The sequence below is a fragment of the Malania oleifera genome, chromosome 4, assembly GCF_029873635.1.
Source record: "Malania oleifera isolate guangnan ecotype guangnan chromosome 4, ASM2987363v1, whole genome shotgun sequence".
In the NCBI taxonomy this organism is placed as follows: domain Eukaryota; kingdom Viridiplantae; phylum Streptophyta; class Magnoliopsida; order Santalales; family Ximeniaceae; genus Malania; species Malania oleifera.
In genome coordinates, this window is record NC_080420.1 from 82,819,493 (window position 1) to 82,839,340 (window position 19,848).

At 35.5% G+C, this 19,848-nt stretch overlaps 1 protein-coding gene across 2 annotated transcripts; it reads right to left on the reverse strand.

Moving 5' to 3' along the window:
- Positions 1-3,001: 3,001 nt before the first annotated feature.
- LOC131153373 (hsp70 nucleotide exchange factor FES1) lies at positions 3,002-14,882 on the reverse strand. 2 transcript variants are annotated; one of them, XM_058105644.1, is made up of 8 exons: positions 14,438-14,882; positions 14,222-14,313; positions 13,350-13,500; positions 4,684-4,811; positions 4,366-4,524; positions 4,084-4,269; positions 3,477-3,683; positions 3,002-3,384 (listed from the first exon to the last, which is right to left on the reverse strand). In XM_058105644.1, exons 1-8 carry the CDS (start codon positions 14,739-14,741, stop codon positions 3,364-3,366), a joined length of 1,248 nt encoding a protein of 415 aa, XP_057961627.1. In that variant the 5' UTR covers positions 14,742-14,882; the 3' UTR covers positions 3,002-3,363. The 2 variants fall into 2 exon arrangements, with proteins under 2 accessions (XP_057961627.1, XP_057961626.1); XM_058105643.1 differs by having other exon boundaries at positions 3,002-3,683.
- Positions 14,883-19,848: the final 4,966 nt, after the last annotated feature.

Consider the following 19,848-nt stretch of genomic DNA (forward strand, 5'->3'; position numbering starts at 1 on the left):
AATCAAAGCATATTTGATGTATATAATGATCTTCAAAAGAATCAAAATTTAATGAATGAATATACTTTCGAAAGTTAGTGCATGATTGAATGCATGAATTATGTTCGAGTACAGGAGGAGGTTGATGCAAATTAAAAACTCAAAGCAGGTAAAACAATATGTGTTTTGATATTAGAATAAAATTTTGATGCACATATGTGGTTTTAAGATCAAAGTGAGTTTGATGCATGAATGGGTACATGAGTGAGAATGTGATTTGATGCTAGTGTGGTACATAAGCTATTTTGAAATATGTTTGAAACATGTGTCGTTTGAAAATCAAAGTTTGATTGAGATTATGCATTGCTTTCAAAATCGAAGTGAGGATGAATGTGCATGCAGTTTCTATATAATGATTTGAGTGAATATGTTGTTTTTGAATTAGAATGTAATCAATGCAAATCAAGGTGCATGAATTGTTCTTAAAGACAAGAGTGTGATTGGCTATTAAGGAATCGTGAAAGAGTCATGATCTCTATTTATTTGTATTAACTTGAATGAGATTCAAATTTGGTGACTCATTTTGAATTCTAGTAAACTCAAGTGGGATCCAAATCCATTATCCAAATTGAAGATGAGTTAAAGACCATTTAAGTTTGGGTCAACTAGTCAAGAAAATGGACCAAGAGTCCACATCAAAATTGGGATGACCTGAGTCTATTTGAGTCATGATGTTTAGAAAAGAAGGAAAAGAAGCAGAAGGGAAGTGATAGATTATAAGGGATCATTTGGAACTGCTTTTAGAAAAAGTACTTTCTGAAATTGTAAGCCCCCAAAGATCCTTAACTCTAGCATAGAATTTTGATACTCTACCTTTAGAACCATGAAAGTAGGGAATCAAGATCCAAGACTCTAGGATTTGGGTCCTAAACAACCTATTTCCCTAGTTTGAGTCAAAATTTGAAGTCTACATCTCAAAAGAACCCATTCAAACCCTAGGAACCCAAATTTAGATTATTCAAATATGAGAGGGAGTGAAATTTATAGAGTAAAGAGTTCGTGGGGTAGAGATATAAGAAATGAATGAATAGAAAGGAGAAATCCCTAACCTCAGTGAACTTAAATCAAGGAATCACTAAATCTAAATCCATTTGAATGTAGGATTGCTAAATCTAATAGATACTAAAATGCACATATGCATACACTAACAATGACTAAAACTTAACTCATCTCTAGATATGTGTGTGTGTGTGTATGTGTGTGTGTGTGTGTGTGTGTGAGAGAGAGAGAGAGAGAGAGAGAGAGAGAGAGAGAGAGAGAGAGAGAGAGAGAGAGAGAAAACTATACCTAGAAAAAAGGTTTCATCATTGAAGACCTATGACTAGAACAGTGGTTGCTCACAATTGTGTACTATGGCCTAGGGTGCCATTGGGGGAGCTTGGTGGTGACCCCATGGTCACCACCATGGTTGAGGCAAGGTCAATGGTGACACTTGTGGTGCACAATTATTGTCAAATAAAATAATTAAATACGATCTATATCACTTCAAATCTTGAAGAACTTATCCATCTATGTTTAAGTGAACAATCTTCTTCTTCTTCTTCTTCTTCAAGTACAAGTTTGGTTTTGCCAAGTGATTAGCTCATGGGCTCCTTAAAACCCCATTAGGAACTCCATATGCATATGTAATGATAAAATCCACAATTACAAATCATATATTACAAGGCTTCCTAAAATAAAATCTATCCAAATGATTACAAGAACCAATGAGCTGCACTAAATCTTAAAAAAATAAAATTCAATTGAGGGTGTCGTGTTACAAATATTTTCTAGTTTTATATTGTAAGTGCACTAAAATAAAAATGTTTATTAAGTGCATATGAACTCTTGAGTGAACACAACTTTGCAAAATAAAATAAACTCATTTATTGGCATTTGTTGACAGTTGGCCCACTTCACCCCCTAAGCAAGTGCTCCATGGATTGGTCACAAAACACATATATTAAAATGGGCCCCGCAATCACTAGCTCATGCATTAGCATTGCACAATTTTAATTTTTAATAAAAATAAAATGCATGAAATAATGAATACTCACTCTGCAAAATGATGTTGGTGTAATACTCAATTTTAAAAAGGCAATTTGCAATATCTCACAAAGCACGTTTCCATTTGAAATGAAATTTTAAATGAAACGTCATTAGGTCATAAAAGTCATCACTTATTTGCTAGATTTAGAAATATATAAATAATTTAATAAAGTAAATATTTTTAAAAAAATTTAAAATTATTATTATACCACTCTCATTTCTCTCCATTAACACTCACTATTTGCATAACTTCAACTCCTTCCACAAAGAGAATTGTAAAACAATTGTTGTTTGTGCCTACACCTAGTGCCAAAGAAAGAAAAATCAACTAACAGTTCTAAAAACTCTTGCACTTACCTTCTCTAATAACACTAATTGCATGTTTGCTACGTAAAAACAAAACAACATTGAATGGAATTAAATTGATCACTTAATTTCTTTTATATGTTCCATTCAAACTTTCATTTCGTTCCTTTTTCATCTCATTCCATTCACAACCTAAGCACGACACAAGGAAACTACCAAATTTTTTTTTTTTTTTTTCCATATTTCCACACTACAACACTTGAGCATAATTTTTATTATACATATGTATATCTAGGGAGAAAGAAAGTGAAATTTTGAAACTCTATTACTAGACTTCTTTGATCCCATCTTGTCATTTGTTTGGCATACATGAATGAAGTCAATGCAATAAAATAAAAATTTTCTTTAAAGTTTAACTACTTTATTTTATTCTAATGCATCAAACATTATATTAGTTTTGAATGCATATTTAAAAGTTCTCTTGGACAAATCACATCATACGCAAAGATCAACCCAATTACAGTCAATCTAAGAAACCCATAAGAAAGAAGGATCTAAAACCCATGTAAACGTCACCTAAATCTTGGGGCAAACGGCAGAACACAAAAAACCAGGACCACAAGAACAGTTGACAAAATTAACTACACAGAATTCCTCATTGTATTGTAATATTATATATTAGGAAAAAAAGAAAAACGTGTACAGCATGTGTGGGCTACAGGAGGTTATCCCTGTTTCCCTCGATTTACATGACACAAGACACTACCATGTTAGATGAGCTCGAAACTGCTTAACCACGCATATAGGGACCAGCAAATTGGCAAATTCAAGTACAAGCTCACAAGCACGCAAGAACTAGCACATCTACCCTTTTGATAGAAAGCCTACGCAGTCGAGATGCACAAATCCATGATAACCAGCAAGAAGCAATTCATAAGCAAACCTATTCACATGTCCTCCATTAGCTAAGTAAAAATGCAAAATGTGTCGTCATGTTGGAACCCCTCCATCCTGTCACAAAATTACAGACGGATGAAGGTTCATAAAATTATAGTAAGATGATAGTTAATGATATTACAACCTAAACATTTATTTTCACCCACCTTTTGCAGCTTTCTACGGTATATCAATTCAACTTCACTGCGGAGTTTTTCCAAGTCCATTGCATAATCTCTGCGATATTCCTCCAGCATTAAATCCTGAAACTGCTCCCTCATCCTTGCCAATGCACTTTCCAAACCACAAAAGTCCTTAAAAACTAGAGCTTCATTTGACCTGAGTTGGAGGAGACTTTTAACAGCAACAAGGGCCTGTAAAACATCTCAAAAGCAATACAAAACACACACACAGTACATTGTGCACAGGTTAGTGTACATCATAAGGTAATTCTGATGATAAAGATGACTTATGATTCTGATATCTACAACACCAGAAGAAGGCATGCAGACAGGCATACAAAGCAACATTCTTTCAGAAAATCAAACCACAACATTAGGGCCGTACCCAGTGCACAAAGCTCCCACTTTGAGTGGGGTCTGGGAGAGGTGGATGTTGGCAAGCCTTACCCCCATTTTTGGAAAGGCCGCTCCCAAGTCTCGAACCCGAGACCACTCGTACTGAGGCGGAGGCACTTGCCATCACACCAAGGCACGACCTCTAAAATCAAACCACAACATTGATGCTATAAAAGTTAAAATCCAAAAAGTAAACCTTCTCCTGGAGATCAAGATCAGTCGATGCTGTTAGATCAACCACGGACTTCAACAAGAACTGGTTACTCAAAAATGGCAGCGCTGCCTTGTGCATGTCTTCTAATTGGCACTCTGCCAGATCAGCCACCAGGAATACAGCTTTCCTGCATAGTCTAATATCAATGCTAGAGTTGCTCAGTATTTCCTGGTAGAGGGGGAAAATGGAAAAGTAAAATTATTAATTTGCAATCATCACTCCTGGAAAAATAATAATTTCAAATGCTCTATTTGTTCAAGTAACCTGAAGCATCAAATCCCCAGCTTCTGCAAAGAATAATTCCTGACCATCCATATTGTTACGGATCAAGGCTGAAACCGCATAAAATGCTTTGATGGCTTCCTCAACAGAACTAGATCTCACCATCTTCATTAATTTTGTCAGTGCTCCAAGTTCTAGAAACTGACACACAAAAACAATGTTGTCACTTGTTAATCAGTTTTGCTAATAATAGTTCACTAAGATACATGGCTACAGATCATCCATATAATCTGTACAAAGTTGTTGATGGTTAAATACTTAAATCATATCCCAATAGATTAACAGAGAAAGATAGCATACCTGCTTCTGAACAACTGGGTTGTTTTGACTGGCTTTCCCAAGAATCCATGCAGAAATTCTCCTTATGTCTGAGTTGGGGTGAGAGAGTTCATGTATAACTGCAGCAATGCCCCCAAGTTTGTGCAGATCTGACAGTCATGAAATTTGTGAAGTAAATTTAACAAGCCAATTACAGTGCAAGAAAGAGCAAGCATGACATGAGCTGCCTCAAGATATGGGAGATCTCAAACCAAAAGAATACACATCACACAAAAACAACCAAATATGCTACAGAACACATTGTTGTTAATAACATGCCTGCGAAAGAAAACAATGCTATCCTCTAGCACGTCTTATCTATGTTCCCTATCAACTATCAGACAACTGCACTCTCCTCTTTCTACCTTCATCTTTTACTTTAGTTTTTTTTCTTTTTTATATAATTTTTTTTTTCCTTTTCTACTTATATCCCCTCTTTATTTATTTTTTATTTTTTCATGGAAGGAGAAACCTCCTTTACTACTTAAAAGACATTTTCCGGTTTTGCAAGTGCACTGGGAATTGGGAACCTATACCTATTGAATTCGTATACCCATGCACAGGTGCAAACTCAAACATCCTGAAGGGGGATGCTAAGCCCCAGCTCCCATGAGCCCTAGAAAGCACAGCACCACTTTCAATGGGCAACAGATGCTGAAATTGGACAACCATGAATGTCCAGGCCTTCTTTTTTGATGAATTTTTTCCTAAGCTGCAATTTTGCAGTGCATTCCCCATCCAGAAACCAAAATTTGCTCAACACCCACAACACGAACCAGCCATACATCCTAAAGTGGGGTGCCTAAGCACCAAACCTAACACTAATTTGCTAATTAAGTAGGACCATGGGTTTTCAACTTGAGCTAACTTAGAGCATCTCTAGTTTGCTAATTAAGGGTATTTTTTTAATCTTGTGTCATGGCCCTGAGATAAGAGGTTAGCTCTAATTTGCTTCAATTTTTGGAATTCTGTGCTTTAAGTTGGGCTGCTCTTTTGTAGGTTCAATATAATAAATTAGTCTGGCAGCCTTAGACTACTCTCTCTCTCTCTCTCTCTCTCTCTCTCTATATATATATATATATAGGGTTTCCTCGTAGCTTCATCCTGGTCTTAGTTTGCACCTTGAAGTTTTACTTGTCACATACTGTGCTCCTATTGTTTCATCCAAGCCTCAATCTGCTCCCTTATATTTAAGTTGTAGCACATGTTACTCCTGCTGTTTCAAAATGGTTTCAATGTGCCAAACCATTCAAAACCATTTACGATAGAAATTAAACCACAATTAAACAAACTAAGAATTATTTTACATTTAATTGTTTTGTTTGATGACACTTCTTTTTGAGTTAAAAAACTCCCAAACATTCCTATATTGTGGATCAATTTTATGTATTTTAACTTAATTTTCCAAGTACTCTCATTGTAGCTTAATTTTATGTGTTACAACCCCTTTATCCACTTTTCTCTTCTACCTCCAACTAACCATTTAAAACTCATCTAACCCAGTCCTACTAAGTAGATCACTAAATGAAACCCCAGCTAACTCCATCCAATCTCATTTCTAAGCTACCAGTCTCCCTAAAAATATCATTCTGTTTAGCCCTAACCAAACACCTCAAAATTCCATCACTTAAAGGCTCTCCTTAAGATACCTTAGGTTCTTCATGAATTCAAATCCCTCCAGACCTTTGATAAGAGAAATTACCCCAAGCTATTTCAACTAAACCGAGACAAGAATGACAAGAGACCATAGTTGTTAAAAGTACAACTGAGGCTTGCCAAGGTGCATGGCACACTTAGCTGTTAAGGCTTGCACCCAAGGCAGGCTTAGGCAACCTGCAATAGTGCAAGTTATTTACATGTGAAATCATTCAACTGAATATCAGATGAATTTTTTTCCTTTCGATTTAATTAAGGACATAAAATAAGGAATACCTCTATTAGAATTCAATGCAAACACTTAAAAAATAAAATTCCCAGACAATAAAATGTCAACTATCACTTTCAAGAACAAAACTAAAAAAAAATCAGCATTCTTTAGCTTGCCCGTTTCAAGTTCAATGGCATCCCCTAAAATCAAGGCTTTAAAAAAAAAATAACATAGGATGGTGAATAAGGCAGTGGATAGGGGGCTGGCAAAATGGTTGGCAGTGGGGAGAAAGGGAAGGATGGTTTCTCACCTTCAGTTTGCTGATGACACCATTTTCTTTCTAAATGATCTCAGGTTTCTTTCAGGGGTACTATGGGTAGTCTCCATGTTTTTAAGAGGGTGTTTGCGTATCAATACCATCAGGTTTTCCCTGTTGTCAGTATCCCTAAATTACTCCATCATCCCAAGTTCCTAACCCTACTCAGCAATCCCTACCCATGGTTCGAAATCGCGGTCGCGGGTAACGTCGCGTAACGGTCGCGGGTGTCACGAGATGCGGGTGTCGCGGGTGTTACGTAACAGGAAGCAGGTGTAACGGTCGTGAATTTTTTTCACACAAGCACAACCATGCCAAAATTGAAAAATAAGCATGAAATCCATTAATACATGTTTTTTTAATGAATTTTAAAGGTCTTCATTCAACCTACAAATGTTTTTTAATAGGCATTATGATTTTTAGATTAATTTTAGTGCGCTGTTTATAAAAAATATATATATTTTTTATAATTTACATTACTTTAAAATTTACAATTTAACAAAATAAATATGGAATTGTAAATCTTACAATTTAATTATTTAAATGGTAATAGACTTGAACTTGAGTCACTTAAGAGTTGAGACTTGACTAATTGTGTACAAATTAGAATTTATTATAAATTGTAGATCTAATATTAAATTATTAATTATCAAGGACCTCAAGGTATTAAAAAAAATAAATATATAGAATATTAGTTAATATTTTTTTTACTAAATCTGTACTCTAAGTTTCTAAGTTCTAAGTTTTAGGTTCTAACTCTCTAAGAGTCTAAGTAACTCTATAAATTTTATATTTTAAAAACTTTATACTATTTTTTTTTTGAATTAATAAATTCTACTTATACAATCATTATTAATTTACAATTGTTAATTTGTATTATAATTAAATAATAAATAAACTAAATTTATATACTAATTATATTTATAAACTGAAATTATAAAACAAAATTTACAATTTATATACTAATTAGTAATTAAATAAACTGAAATTTATAATTTATATAAACTATAAATTGAAATTATAAAACAAACTAAATTTAAAACTGAAATTTACAATTTATATACTAATTAAATGAACTGAACTTTACAATTTATATACTAATTAAATAAACTAAAATTTACAATTTATATATAGCAATAAAGCATAAATTGAAATAATAAATTACATACCCACTAGCTACCACCCACTACCCAGTTACCAATTACCCAATGCCCAATACCCAATACCCACTCCCGACTCCCACTCCCACGGAAGTTGCGAGCCTGCGCTGTGAGAGAACTGCTGGCCTGCTGCAGCTGCAACCTGCAAGCCTCCAAATTTTAGAGAAATTGAAGGCTTCGAATGGAGGAATCGAAGGCTTGCTGATTTTTATGTTCTTGGACGAAAGAGATGAATGACGGACCAAGGAAGACGAAGCTGTACGAAGCAGATTTTGGGGTTTTAGGGATTTCGAAGCTTCAGATCAGTAGATCGAAGCTATACGTACGAAGGAGATGAAGAATCGAAGAGTAATTCAAGTGAAGAGGGAACTGAACTCAGCTTGTAAACGATAGATGTAAGGGTTCTAAGGCTCGAAGCTACTTTTTGGTTCTTCGGACTTTGGAGGATTCAAATGATGATATCAGACGAAGGAGAGACGCACAAAGTGGAGCAGATTCGAGGAGACAAGGTACGCTGTAAGGGGCTTTCGGCCATGACGTGGAGTAATGGACATTATGTTCCGTAACGTTAGTGTAACAGCCGTTATGAGCCGTTACGTCTCCATAACGGCCGTTACAAGCCGTTACGTCTTCGTAATGGCCGTTACTCATGTGAATTTTTGGCTTGCCGCTAATGCGGCCTGTAACGGAATCGGTGACCTATTTTTCCGTTACGTAACGGCCGTTATTTAATACCATGTCCCTACCATGACCCTAACCTGAAAATGTCCATTTATACAGCTGCTATAACAATTCTGCATCAGATTTGGCACACTCTCCCCTCCCTAGGGAGCAGGCAGGGTGGCGGCAGAAGCGACCTGCAAGTTGCAGTACAACAACAATAACAAAACCGAGCCTTAAGCCCCACTAGGTGGGGTCGGCTATATGAATCCTTTTCTGTCAATTTATGTGATCATGAATCATTTCTTTTGACAGATTCAAGGATATTAAATCCTTACTCACTATCTCCTCCCAAGTTATTTTAGATCTACCCCTACCCTTTGTACTATCCTCTCAGTAACTAACTCATTTTTCATCACTGGCACACTATGTGACCTACGTTGCAAGTGTCCATACCATCGAGTCGTCCCTCCCTTATCTTATCTTCTATAGGATCTGCACCTAACTTACTACAAATATGTTCATTCATTGATTTATCTTTCAATGTTATACTACTCATTCATCTAAGCATTTTCATCTCGTCAACTTTTACTTTTTTGGATATTTTGTTTCTTCGTCGCCCAACATTCTAATCCATATAGCATAGCCGATCTTATAGATGTCCTATAAAACTTCCCTTTTAATTTTAAGTGTATTCTACGATCACAGAGTAAACTTGAAGCATTTTCCATTTTACCCAACCTGCTTAACTCTATGCATTACATCATCTTCAATTTCTCCTTCAGCTTGCATAATAGATCCAAGGTATTGAAATCTACAAGTGCTATTTATTTCTTCATCATCAAGTTTAACTTTGTCTCCAATATTCCTCCTATCATTACTAAAATTACATTTCATATATTATGCCTTATTTCTACTTATCCTAAAACCTCTAGATTCCAAAACTTCTCACCATAATTCTAACTCGGCTTCTACTTTATCCCTAATTTCATCAATTAATATAATATCATCTGCAAACAACATACACCATAGAACCTCCTTTCGAATACTCTTCGTCAGTTAGTCCATCAATAAAGAAAAAAGATAAGGACTCAAAGCAGATCCTTGATGTACACCTATGGTGATTGGAAATTCTCTAGTTTCTCCATCTATAATCCTTACACTAGTCTTTACTCCATTGTACATATCCTTAATGACATCAGTATACCTACTACATATACCTTTTTTTTTTTTTTAACCCACCATAAAACTTCCCTAGGTATCCTATCATATGCTTTCTCTAGGTCAATATATATCATATGCGAGTCCCTCTTCTTTTCCCTAAACTTTTCCATTAATCTTCTTAAAAGATATATAGCTTCTGTGGTAGATTTTCCAAGTATAAAACCAAATTGATTTTCTAGACACATTTGTTTCTAACCTTAATCTTTGTTCAATTACCCTTTCCCATAGTTTCTTCGTATGACTCATAAGTTTAATTCCATGATAGTTATTACAATTTTGAATATATTATTTATTTTTATACATAATTATTAAAGTGTTTTTCCTCCATTCATCTGGCATTTTCTTAGTTTTTATAATTGTATTAAATAAATTAGTTAACCATATTATTCCGTTATCACCTAAGCATTTTCAAACTTCAATTGGCATGTTATTTGGTCCTATAACTATCCCATTTTTTATCTTTTTAGTGCAAACTTAACTTCGTTAACTCTAATTTTATGAATAAATCTCATATTTTTAGTCTTTTCCTCATTTGATTATTCTAAGTTTAAGTCTTCTATTTGGTTTTCATTAAACAACTTACTAAAGTAACTTCGTCATCTTTCTTTAATGTCTTCTTAGTTCTTCCTTAACCAAGACAATATCATCCTCACTTTTTATACATTTTACATTTCCTAAGTCTTTGCTTTCCTTTCACTAGCTTTAATAAGTTTAAATATATCTCTTTCCCCTTATTTGTATCTAATCTATCATACAAACTATTAAATTTTCTGTACTTAGCTTCACTAACAACTTCTTTTGCATCTTTTCTCGCTTCCTTATACTTTTCAAAATTATCCTTATTTCTACATTTTTGCAACATTATAGACTAAATTCTTTTTGTCTTTATGGCTTTTTGTACATCCTTATCCCACCACCAACTTTCTTTGCTATTCGAGTATCTTCCCCTTGATTTGCCTAAAATTTTTTTTTTGATCTTTTTAATAAAGCTAGCTAATCTACTCTAAAGAGTATTTGTATCTATCCCATCCTCTATAGTCCAATCCCCATTTTGATCATTTTATCTTTAAATTTTATAATATTTTCTCCCTTTAGGTTCCAACACCTAGTTCTCTTACACTAGTTTATTTATCCTTTTTCTTTTATTTTTTAATACATATATCTAACACTAAGACTCTATGTTGTGTGGTAAGGCTTTCACCTAGAATAACTTTACAATCCTTGCATGATAAACGATCTACCCTCCTAGTTAAAAAAAAAATCTATTTGATTTCTATTTTGTCCACTTTTAAAGGTTAAAAGTGTTTTTCTCTCTTCTTAAAACAAGAATTCATTATACCAAAATCATATGACATAGCGAAGTCTAAGATTATCTCCCTAAGCTCATTTTTATCTCCATATCCATATCTTCTGTGTATCCTCTCATAATTTTTATTCTCCCTTCCAACGTGTCCATTTATATCTCCTCCTATAAATATTTTCTCAATCTGTGGTATATCTTGCATAATACTATCCATATTTTCCCAAAATTGTCTTTTAAGATTTTCTACTAAGCCGACTTGAGGAGCATAAACACTAATGATATTTATTATCTCTTGTCCTAATATCATCTTAATTTTTATAATTCTATCACCTACTCTATTTATATTAACAATGCTATATTTCTACTTCATTCTTATGTTTTTCTTTTTCAGTGTACCAAAGTTTAAATCCTGATTTATCAATTTCCCTAGCTTTATACCCCACCCACTTAGTTTCTTAAAGGCAAATTATATTAATTCTTCTTCTAATCATTGTGTCCACAATTTCCATACTTTTACCTGCAAGTGTCCCTATATTCCAAGTTGCTAATCTAATCCTAATTTCCTGAACTAACATCTTTACCTGCTCACGTCCAGAATGATGCAGGAACCATCGCATATTTGACACCATATCCGGGCACCGAGATGATGTGTCGCTTCGGGGCGATAACCTAGCCCACCTTTGCCCACTTTTCACTACATTCAGGTGGTACAAGTGCAACACGACGCTGGTAGAGGGTGCCCCAACAAATATTCAGTAAGGATTCATATTTTATGCTAACTGTCAGCTACCAAAGACAACCCTCCTCCTTTACCCGGGCTTGCAGTGAAAAAAATAAAAATAAAAATTCCAAAAAAATAAAGAAAAGAAAAAAGCCTTGGACAGAAGATATCTGGAAAGACTCATTTTAGAAGAACAACATGATCTTGAAGTTGCAGCAAAGAACATGGCAAAATTTGACAAAAGAAAGAAAAAAAAAATTAGAGAGAGAAAAATAGAGGAGAGATGTGAGAAAAAAGAAATAACGGGCATAAGAAGAGGAGGAAAAAGAAAAAGGTAGAAGATAAAGAACAGAGAGAGAGGAACACGAGGAAACTTTGATCTCAACAAAACTGTATATTAGACGTACATTACACATAAACGGAGCACTTACACATCCAATATGAAAGGAAAAATAATTAATTGCAAAAAAATCCTTAAAAAAATATATACTTATAGTATCCCTAAATTAACTAAAATTTCTATTAAAATTAAAATTTTCAAAACAAAATAGAAATTCTAATTTCTAATCTATAGCTACAGTTTCAGTGCTTATAATAATGATGGTTGTCCATCACATTATGACAGTAGGATTCAAATCCAGAAGATAAACTGGAACAGAGGATAATGTTTTTCATAGGTCTGCAGAGAAGATAAAATAGCGCCAAAGAGAGGAGGTGCATATCAACTGAAATCCCATTTACATAATTAAACCCCTCTCACTAGTGACTACGAACATATGTCAGACAAGAAAAAATGTTCATGCAGACAACTCCTTTAAACCAGATACCATCTTCTTTATGCAGTACCTCCAACAGTGCTTAGTTCCATCCATAATTATTGCAAAAGCCTATGGCATCATGGAAAACAAATGCTGAAGTATGGTTTATAATTGTTGGAACTATTTAAATTGAACCAATAGAAAGGAAGCGATAATAGAATGAAGAAGATAACTATTTTTTAGTGGTAACACAATAGGAACTACGCAAGGCCTCTACAAAGACTAATCAAGCAAGTCAGGCAATAGGCAAGTAATCTTCAAAAGATGTATAAGTGCAAGACCAACAAAACGTATAAACCTCAAGATAAAGGAAGCTTGGAAGATGGGAGTGGGAAAAACTCTATAGGCAACATAGATCTCAGATCAAGTCATGTTTTTGGACACATGTTTGGAGATGGACCAATAATCTCTCCTTCTGAATCATAGTATGGAATTGCCTCTAGACAAATAATTTCAAAATAAGAGTTCAAATGTTAAAAGAAAAAAAAAATAAAGTAGTTCTCACAGTTCAAAAATTAAGGATGCTTGTTATCTGGAAAATTCATTAGTTTTACCAGAAAGTGGAAAAGTCCTGTGTACCATTTGCATTATCTATTGGTTCAACAAGTATTAGAAGCTCCTGCAATGCTCGATGACGATCTTCCAAAGATAGAGAGGAATTATTCAAGTCATCTATTGCAATCTGCATCAGTTGAGCATCTGATGGCATTTTGAGCTTCTCCATCAATTCCTGTGAGGAAAAATTCATGAAACAATAAGTACATGTGCTGAGAGATGGAAATAGGCATTGATAATTTGCATAACATATATTGAAGATGGGTCTCAGCCATTCAAATTGGTTCTTCAGTCATGTAAGGTTTCTTCTGATTTCTAAGAACTTTCGTAACATCACCCAGAATTGGATATATCCGCTAGTACAACAAACTACACAAAGGTGGCCAATGAAGTTTCACAATGATACATCCATGTCAACATCCCCAAGGAAGTCAAATAATTAAGAACATTGGTGGGAGTAGGCAATAACAAACAAGGTTAAGTTTGCAACAGAAATGTGATTTTTCCTCTATTATTCGGCAAAAACTGAAAAGAGAAACTTGTGTGCTATGTTTATTTCCCCCCTGCTCCTTTTGCTTCTTAAGGGAAGCATGACTATTTGTGTTTGCACGTTTTAGTCCGTTTAAGAAACGTAGTAAACCACTCCAAACCCCAGCAAAAATATGAAAATGAAAACAGAATTGGAAAGTCCAAATAATATCCCACAAAGCTAGAATCAGGAAGTTCCCATTCTACACACTCACTTTACATTCCTACCCAAAATTTTATCATTCCCCGTCATCATATAATCCAGAACACACAATTTATTGTACGCACGGCGTAGCATGTAAGAGTATGGTAAATTTTTCCATTAAAAATGAAAAAAAGAAAAGCAAGGACTCCAATTCACAGCACACCTTAATTTCCATCTGACGTTTCTCTAACTCGGCGGAAGATAGACGCCGGATATCTTCGGCTGCTTCTTTTAATTTGGCTGGATCAGAGTGACCTGATAGGCACCGGGAGACACAGACACAAGACACAGAGACACTCAAAGAAGGAAAAAAGGCGGCATTTGAAAGCTCTAGAAATCAGAAGGAGAAAAAGGGCCAAAAGAAGACAAAAAGCCGAACCAATAGACCACTGTAGCATTCCATCAAGGGTGGAAAATCCGCCGTCGATATCGTCGTGGTCACGGTCGCCAACAACTGCGGCAGAGGGTGAATCATCCTCGGCAGTCCGCAAGAGGTCCGCCTCCTCCTTCGCGGAAGACCAGAATAGTCTTGCCGCAGCAGCACTTGACATATTATCGTCGTCACTGGTTAGGAGCTCAGCCATGGCTAGGGCGGCGTACAAAGACAACAGCAAAACTGAAGCCATTTTCATGGACGCCGGTGCCGGTGCCGGCGCCGGAGCCGTAAACCTTCTCCGCGCCATCCTCAATTTTGGAGTTCTTTCTGCGTCTTTCGATTCGAAAAGTATTGTAGGTCAATTGGAATAAGCTCGATTGCGTGATGCTGGCCGGGGAACAACGCTCTCGTCTACAACTTTTTATTGTCCAAACTTTACAGAGTAAACACGTCATCTTGCAAAATCGGAACCGTTAATCTCTGATCTTGCGGTCTTCCGGGGCTCGAGATGCGCTAGACGAGAAAGTCTAGTTTTTTCTAGTTTTAATTTTATTTTTTAATAAAACATTAAATAATAGTAGGAAAAATTTTCCATTTTAATGCTTATGTAAAGAGCTTTCGGCAAGTGACAAATCTTACTGAATAGATTTATTTGGGAATTAGCAAAACTTGTTAGACGGTCTAACGAGTTTTGTCTCGAAAATCAACCCGCATTTGACGTGTGACAAAACTCGTTGGACCATCCACGAGCTTTGCTCGAATTTTGAATGTTCCCTTCCTCCTTCATTTGCTCACAAAAGAGTAGAGACAGAGAGAGAGCAAAGAGTGGCGTTGCAGAATGGAGGGCAGAGCTGTGGGCTGAATGATTGGACGCGAGAGAGCAAGTGGCCGTTGGAGAGGACTCGCCGAACATTGCTCGTTGAATGTTGGGGAGAAGGTATAAAAGGGGGATATGAGGTATGTAGCTCTTTCAACCCTTGCTCGCATTATTGATTTTGTGGAGAATTTGTTACTTTGATCCAAATATTCGTTAGTGTGTTTAATAAAGTAGTACGTAGCACTTCCAATTTGTTGATTGCAAGTATTTGCTAGAAATCCCTAATATTGAGGTGAAGGTTATTCTGATTTTGTGTTTTATTTCCTTATATTTAATATTGCATTTCTTGCAATTTATTTCATGAAAATGTATATTGTATGTGTAATTGTTATTGAAAAGAAAATTATTTTATATCGTATTGTGTATGTGTGATTGGTATTGGAAGGAAAAATTGTTTAATTTATTTGTACTATATGTGTAATTGTTATTGAAAAAAAATAAAATATGCTATAATTAATATATATTGTATTTTAGACGGTATTGTGCATGTGTAATTGTTATATATTTAATGTGTTAATTTATTGTCATTTAATGTGAGGTTAATTTGCTGTTAATTAATATATATTGTATTTTAGGGTTGAATTCCTTATTTGTAATTGAATTTGAAAATTACATGTGTCCTTAAGATATCTTAAGAAAATTGATTTGGTTTTGAAAATTAAGGGTGTGTTCAAAAATTGATTTGATTTTTTGCAGTAGATTTGGCCAAAAAAATATGCATCGTAATATATAAATTTTAATTAAAAATAATAATATGAATTATATTAACTATAAAAATAATAATTAAAACTACTAAAATATTATTAAAAAATTTCACAATCATATGTTAATTCACTATATGATATGTATTGTTGTTAATTAGAAAGTAATAATGTGAATTATATTTAGTAGAAAATAATCATTACAACTCCTAATTTAATTAAAAAATGAACTCACCTATAAAATATGTTGTACTAAATTTAAAAGTATTATAACTATTTTACTTAATTGTTATATTTCAAAGTCACTTTACAATAACACTATTATTAAATTTATGAGTTGTAAATGTTTTATTTTGTTAATTTATGTCTAAAATTTTAATGATTTAATGTAATTTTATAGGAAATAAACTTAAACTATATTTTTTTAATGTAAAAATGAAAATATAATTGATTGTATAAAATGTGAGTGTCATATAAAAAAGTTCATTCATTTTTTTTTTTAGTAGATGAAATTGTTTTCTTATCAAGTCTAACCTAAAAAAGAGGAAAACATTGATTCTCTAAAATCTGGAAAAGAGGTGTTACACCATGCGCTTATATATACAATTTTATTTTTCGTAAGTCTTTATTAATTGCTGAGGGTCGATCTAAATAACAAGAAGCTCAAGCAGTGTTCTGGTGACAATGTTGTTGTATATGGGGGCAAATTATCATCGGAGTAGAAGGTGTTAGTTATAGTACTAAGTCGGTTCGACCAATTCGAATTGGTCATAGGACTAAATTAAATAAATTGTATGTGAAGATATACAAATATTTGCATATTGATCCAGATCAATATGCATTGTGGGTGACCGCAAGATACCCTATGCAAGGATTCAATGATACAGTCCTCTATAAGGTTGTTCCCGTAACTGATGACTATGGTTTGCGTATTGTGTTGAATGCACACTGCGTAGGTCCGACGTATTTAACTGTACAATTTTATGTGGAAATCATTCCTCAAATGGGTGTCGCTGCGGATAGGTAGACATGGACGCTTGCTGAACATATGGTTGAAGTGGAGGAAGACACCCAACACACACTTCATTATGAAATGACTACGGAAGAAGGTATTGAACCATACACGAGTGCGGAGGTTAGTGGGATGCTTGTGGTGGATTTCAACGAAGGTTTGGGATCGTCGTTTGAGTCGCCGATGTACAAAAGACATGTTCTTCACATTGATGAATAGGGAGGTTGCGAAGAAGTTCCCGCAAAAAGTCCAAGATTGTTGTTCGCCATCGCAAACATTGCGTTAGACGAGGGGATGAAATATGAAGACATTTACGATCAGAAAATAGATGAAGGTTTAAATGAGTTCAACGATGATGTGAAACACCCCCACACCTCGCGCGCGCGCGCGAAACAAATTATGTCATCTACAACGCCTAGTTTATGGATGAACCTCCAATGTACGCTCAAATTGACATTGATTTTGCAGATATCACCCAATATGGTGGTCCACACACGTGTTTGAATGAAATTTTCTTGCAGGACCATAACCAAATCATTTCATACCTAATTGTTGGGAAGATAGTGAATATGATAAAGGAAGATACGTCGACATCAATCGCCACATTGAAAGAGTTTATAGATCGTCACTTCGACTATTTGATCTCGTATAAGAAGGTTTGGTTGGAAAAATAGAAGACAATTGCCCAAGTATTTGGCGATTGGGAGATGTCCTATCAAACTTTACCGAAGTGGATGGAAGCGATGTGCGTACAATCCTGATACTGTAGACAAGTGGAGGTGGACTTCTATTCTAGGTTGCGAAAACACCGCAACATTTGTATCTGCACTTTGGTTATTTGTAGCATCCATTTAAGGATTTCTTCATTGCCCTCCCATTATATGTGTAGATGGGATACACCTATATGGTAAGTACATGGGCAAACTCCTAGTTATGATGTGTCCGAATGCAAATAGATAAATCTTTCCCCTTGCATTTGCTATTGTCCAAGAGGAAAGCCTGGACACATGGAATTTGTTTCTGTGTTGTCTTCATTCCATAACTGATAGGGACGACATTTGCTTAATATTAGATCGGCATTTAGGAATTCTCGCTGCAGTGCAACGAAATCCTGATTGGTAACCACCACGTGCCCATCATCGATTTTGTCTTCGATACATGGTCAACAACTTTAATACGAAAGGACAAAGTGTTAATCTGAAGTGTATGGCGGAGTGAGCGGGAAGGGAGCATCAAGTAAGAAAATTTGACAAGTGGATGGAGAGGATATTCGATGAGGGTGGAGGACTAGCAAAGTCGTTTTTTGAGTAGATCCCTCCTCATATGTGGACTTAGTGCCACGACGATGGTTGAAGGTATAGGAACATGACCACTAACCTTGTGCAATGTTTCTAACGACCCTTGTGCAACTAACATTTTATCACGTTGCACATTATTTCACCGACGGGAGGCTACTCGTAATGCAATAACTGAAGGAAATGCATTTACTTTGCATATCCTACTAGCGATGGAAAGAGGGAAGCTTAAGGCAACTGGACATCGAGTCACGACATTCAACCAATCGAGTAATAACTTTAACATGACAACCGCGCAAACGAGGCCACATAAAGGAAACAATGTTCAAACTTTGAGCATAAATGGACGCGAATGAGCATGTGGGAAGTGGAAAGCTTTATACTGTCCCTGCTCCCACCTTCTCATTGCATGTGTAGAGAAATGACTGAACACTGTCTAGTATGTTGAGTCATGCTAGAGCACTATGCAACATACGCCACTGATTTTAATCCGATTAGGCACGAGGCGTATTGGCCAGCATCCTCGTTGCCGACTTTGTGCGCAAATCCTGCGTTTGCTTGGCATAAAGGTCAGCCTAGGAGCTCACATCTTCAAAATGAGATGGACACAAGGGAAAGTAGGAGGAAGAGCACGTGTGACATATGTTGAAGAAATTTTTCGTATACTGCAAGTTGACGTACTACATGAGGTAGATATGATCTCTATAGATTCTACAGTACAAAGTTTAGTGAGAGCTGAATTGGAGTTTGTCCACGAGGATGAATGACAAATCCCTAGACCTCAACCTGGTCTGCTTGCACGAGGAGGTTGATCAGCTCTAGTACGAGGAGGACATGCTTCATCTAGTCGTCCAGTTAGCCACTCTAGTGAGCCGCCCATTGTATAGATGGAGTGCGTGTTCAACTCATCAGCATTGTATGCGCCTTTGCCGGGAGCTGATATTGCAGGACCATCTAGTAGGCAGGCAGACCCCGCGTCTGACTCAGCTGCCACCCCATCCCTGTTATATCTATTGGATGACATTTTTTATGCGGAGGATGTGGATGCATCCCCCATGCCACCTTGTTTTCGTCCAGAGCCATCATATGTGTTATCTCCCCATCTACTTTGCATAGATACTGATTATGCATTACCTCTTGGCGAAGATGTTGGACATACATGACGATGAGGGGACAAGACACCAGATGCAGATGAGCAACCAAGAGAGGGCAAACGTAGACGACAACCACCCCGAAACCGGAGATGACCTACATGCGACACTGAGTAGCATCGATTATTTTTATTTCATTTTTATAGCATCGATTATTTTTATTTCATTTGTATATCATTGATTATTTTTATTTCATTTGTATATCATCGATTATTATTATTTTTTCATTTGTATAGCATCGTTGCATTATTTATGTATAATTGGGAATGTTTATTCATTTTTCCCAACATGTATATGTGAATGAAAGCTTTGTAGAAGAGTTATCAATGAAAGTTGTAAATTAACGTTGTGACCACATTGATATTCCCGATTAAAATT

Coding starts and splice junctions, on each gene's coding strand:
- LOC131153373 (XM_058105643.1), bottom strand. CDS start 14,741: ATGGCGCGGAGAAGGTTTACGGCTCCGGCGCCGGCACCGGCACCGGCG. Junction 13,501..14,221: donor AACGTCAGATGGAAATTAAG/GTGTGCTGTGAA, acceptor TTTTCCTCACAG/GAATTGATGGAGAAGCTCAA. Junction 4,525..4,683: donor ACCCAGTTGTTCAGAAGCAG/GTATGCTATCTT, acceptor TTTGTGTGTCAG/TTTCTAGAACTTGGAGCACT.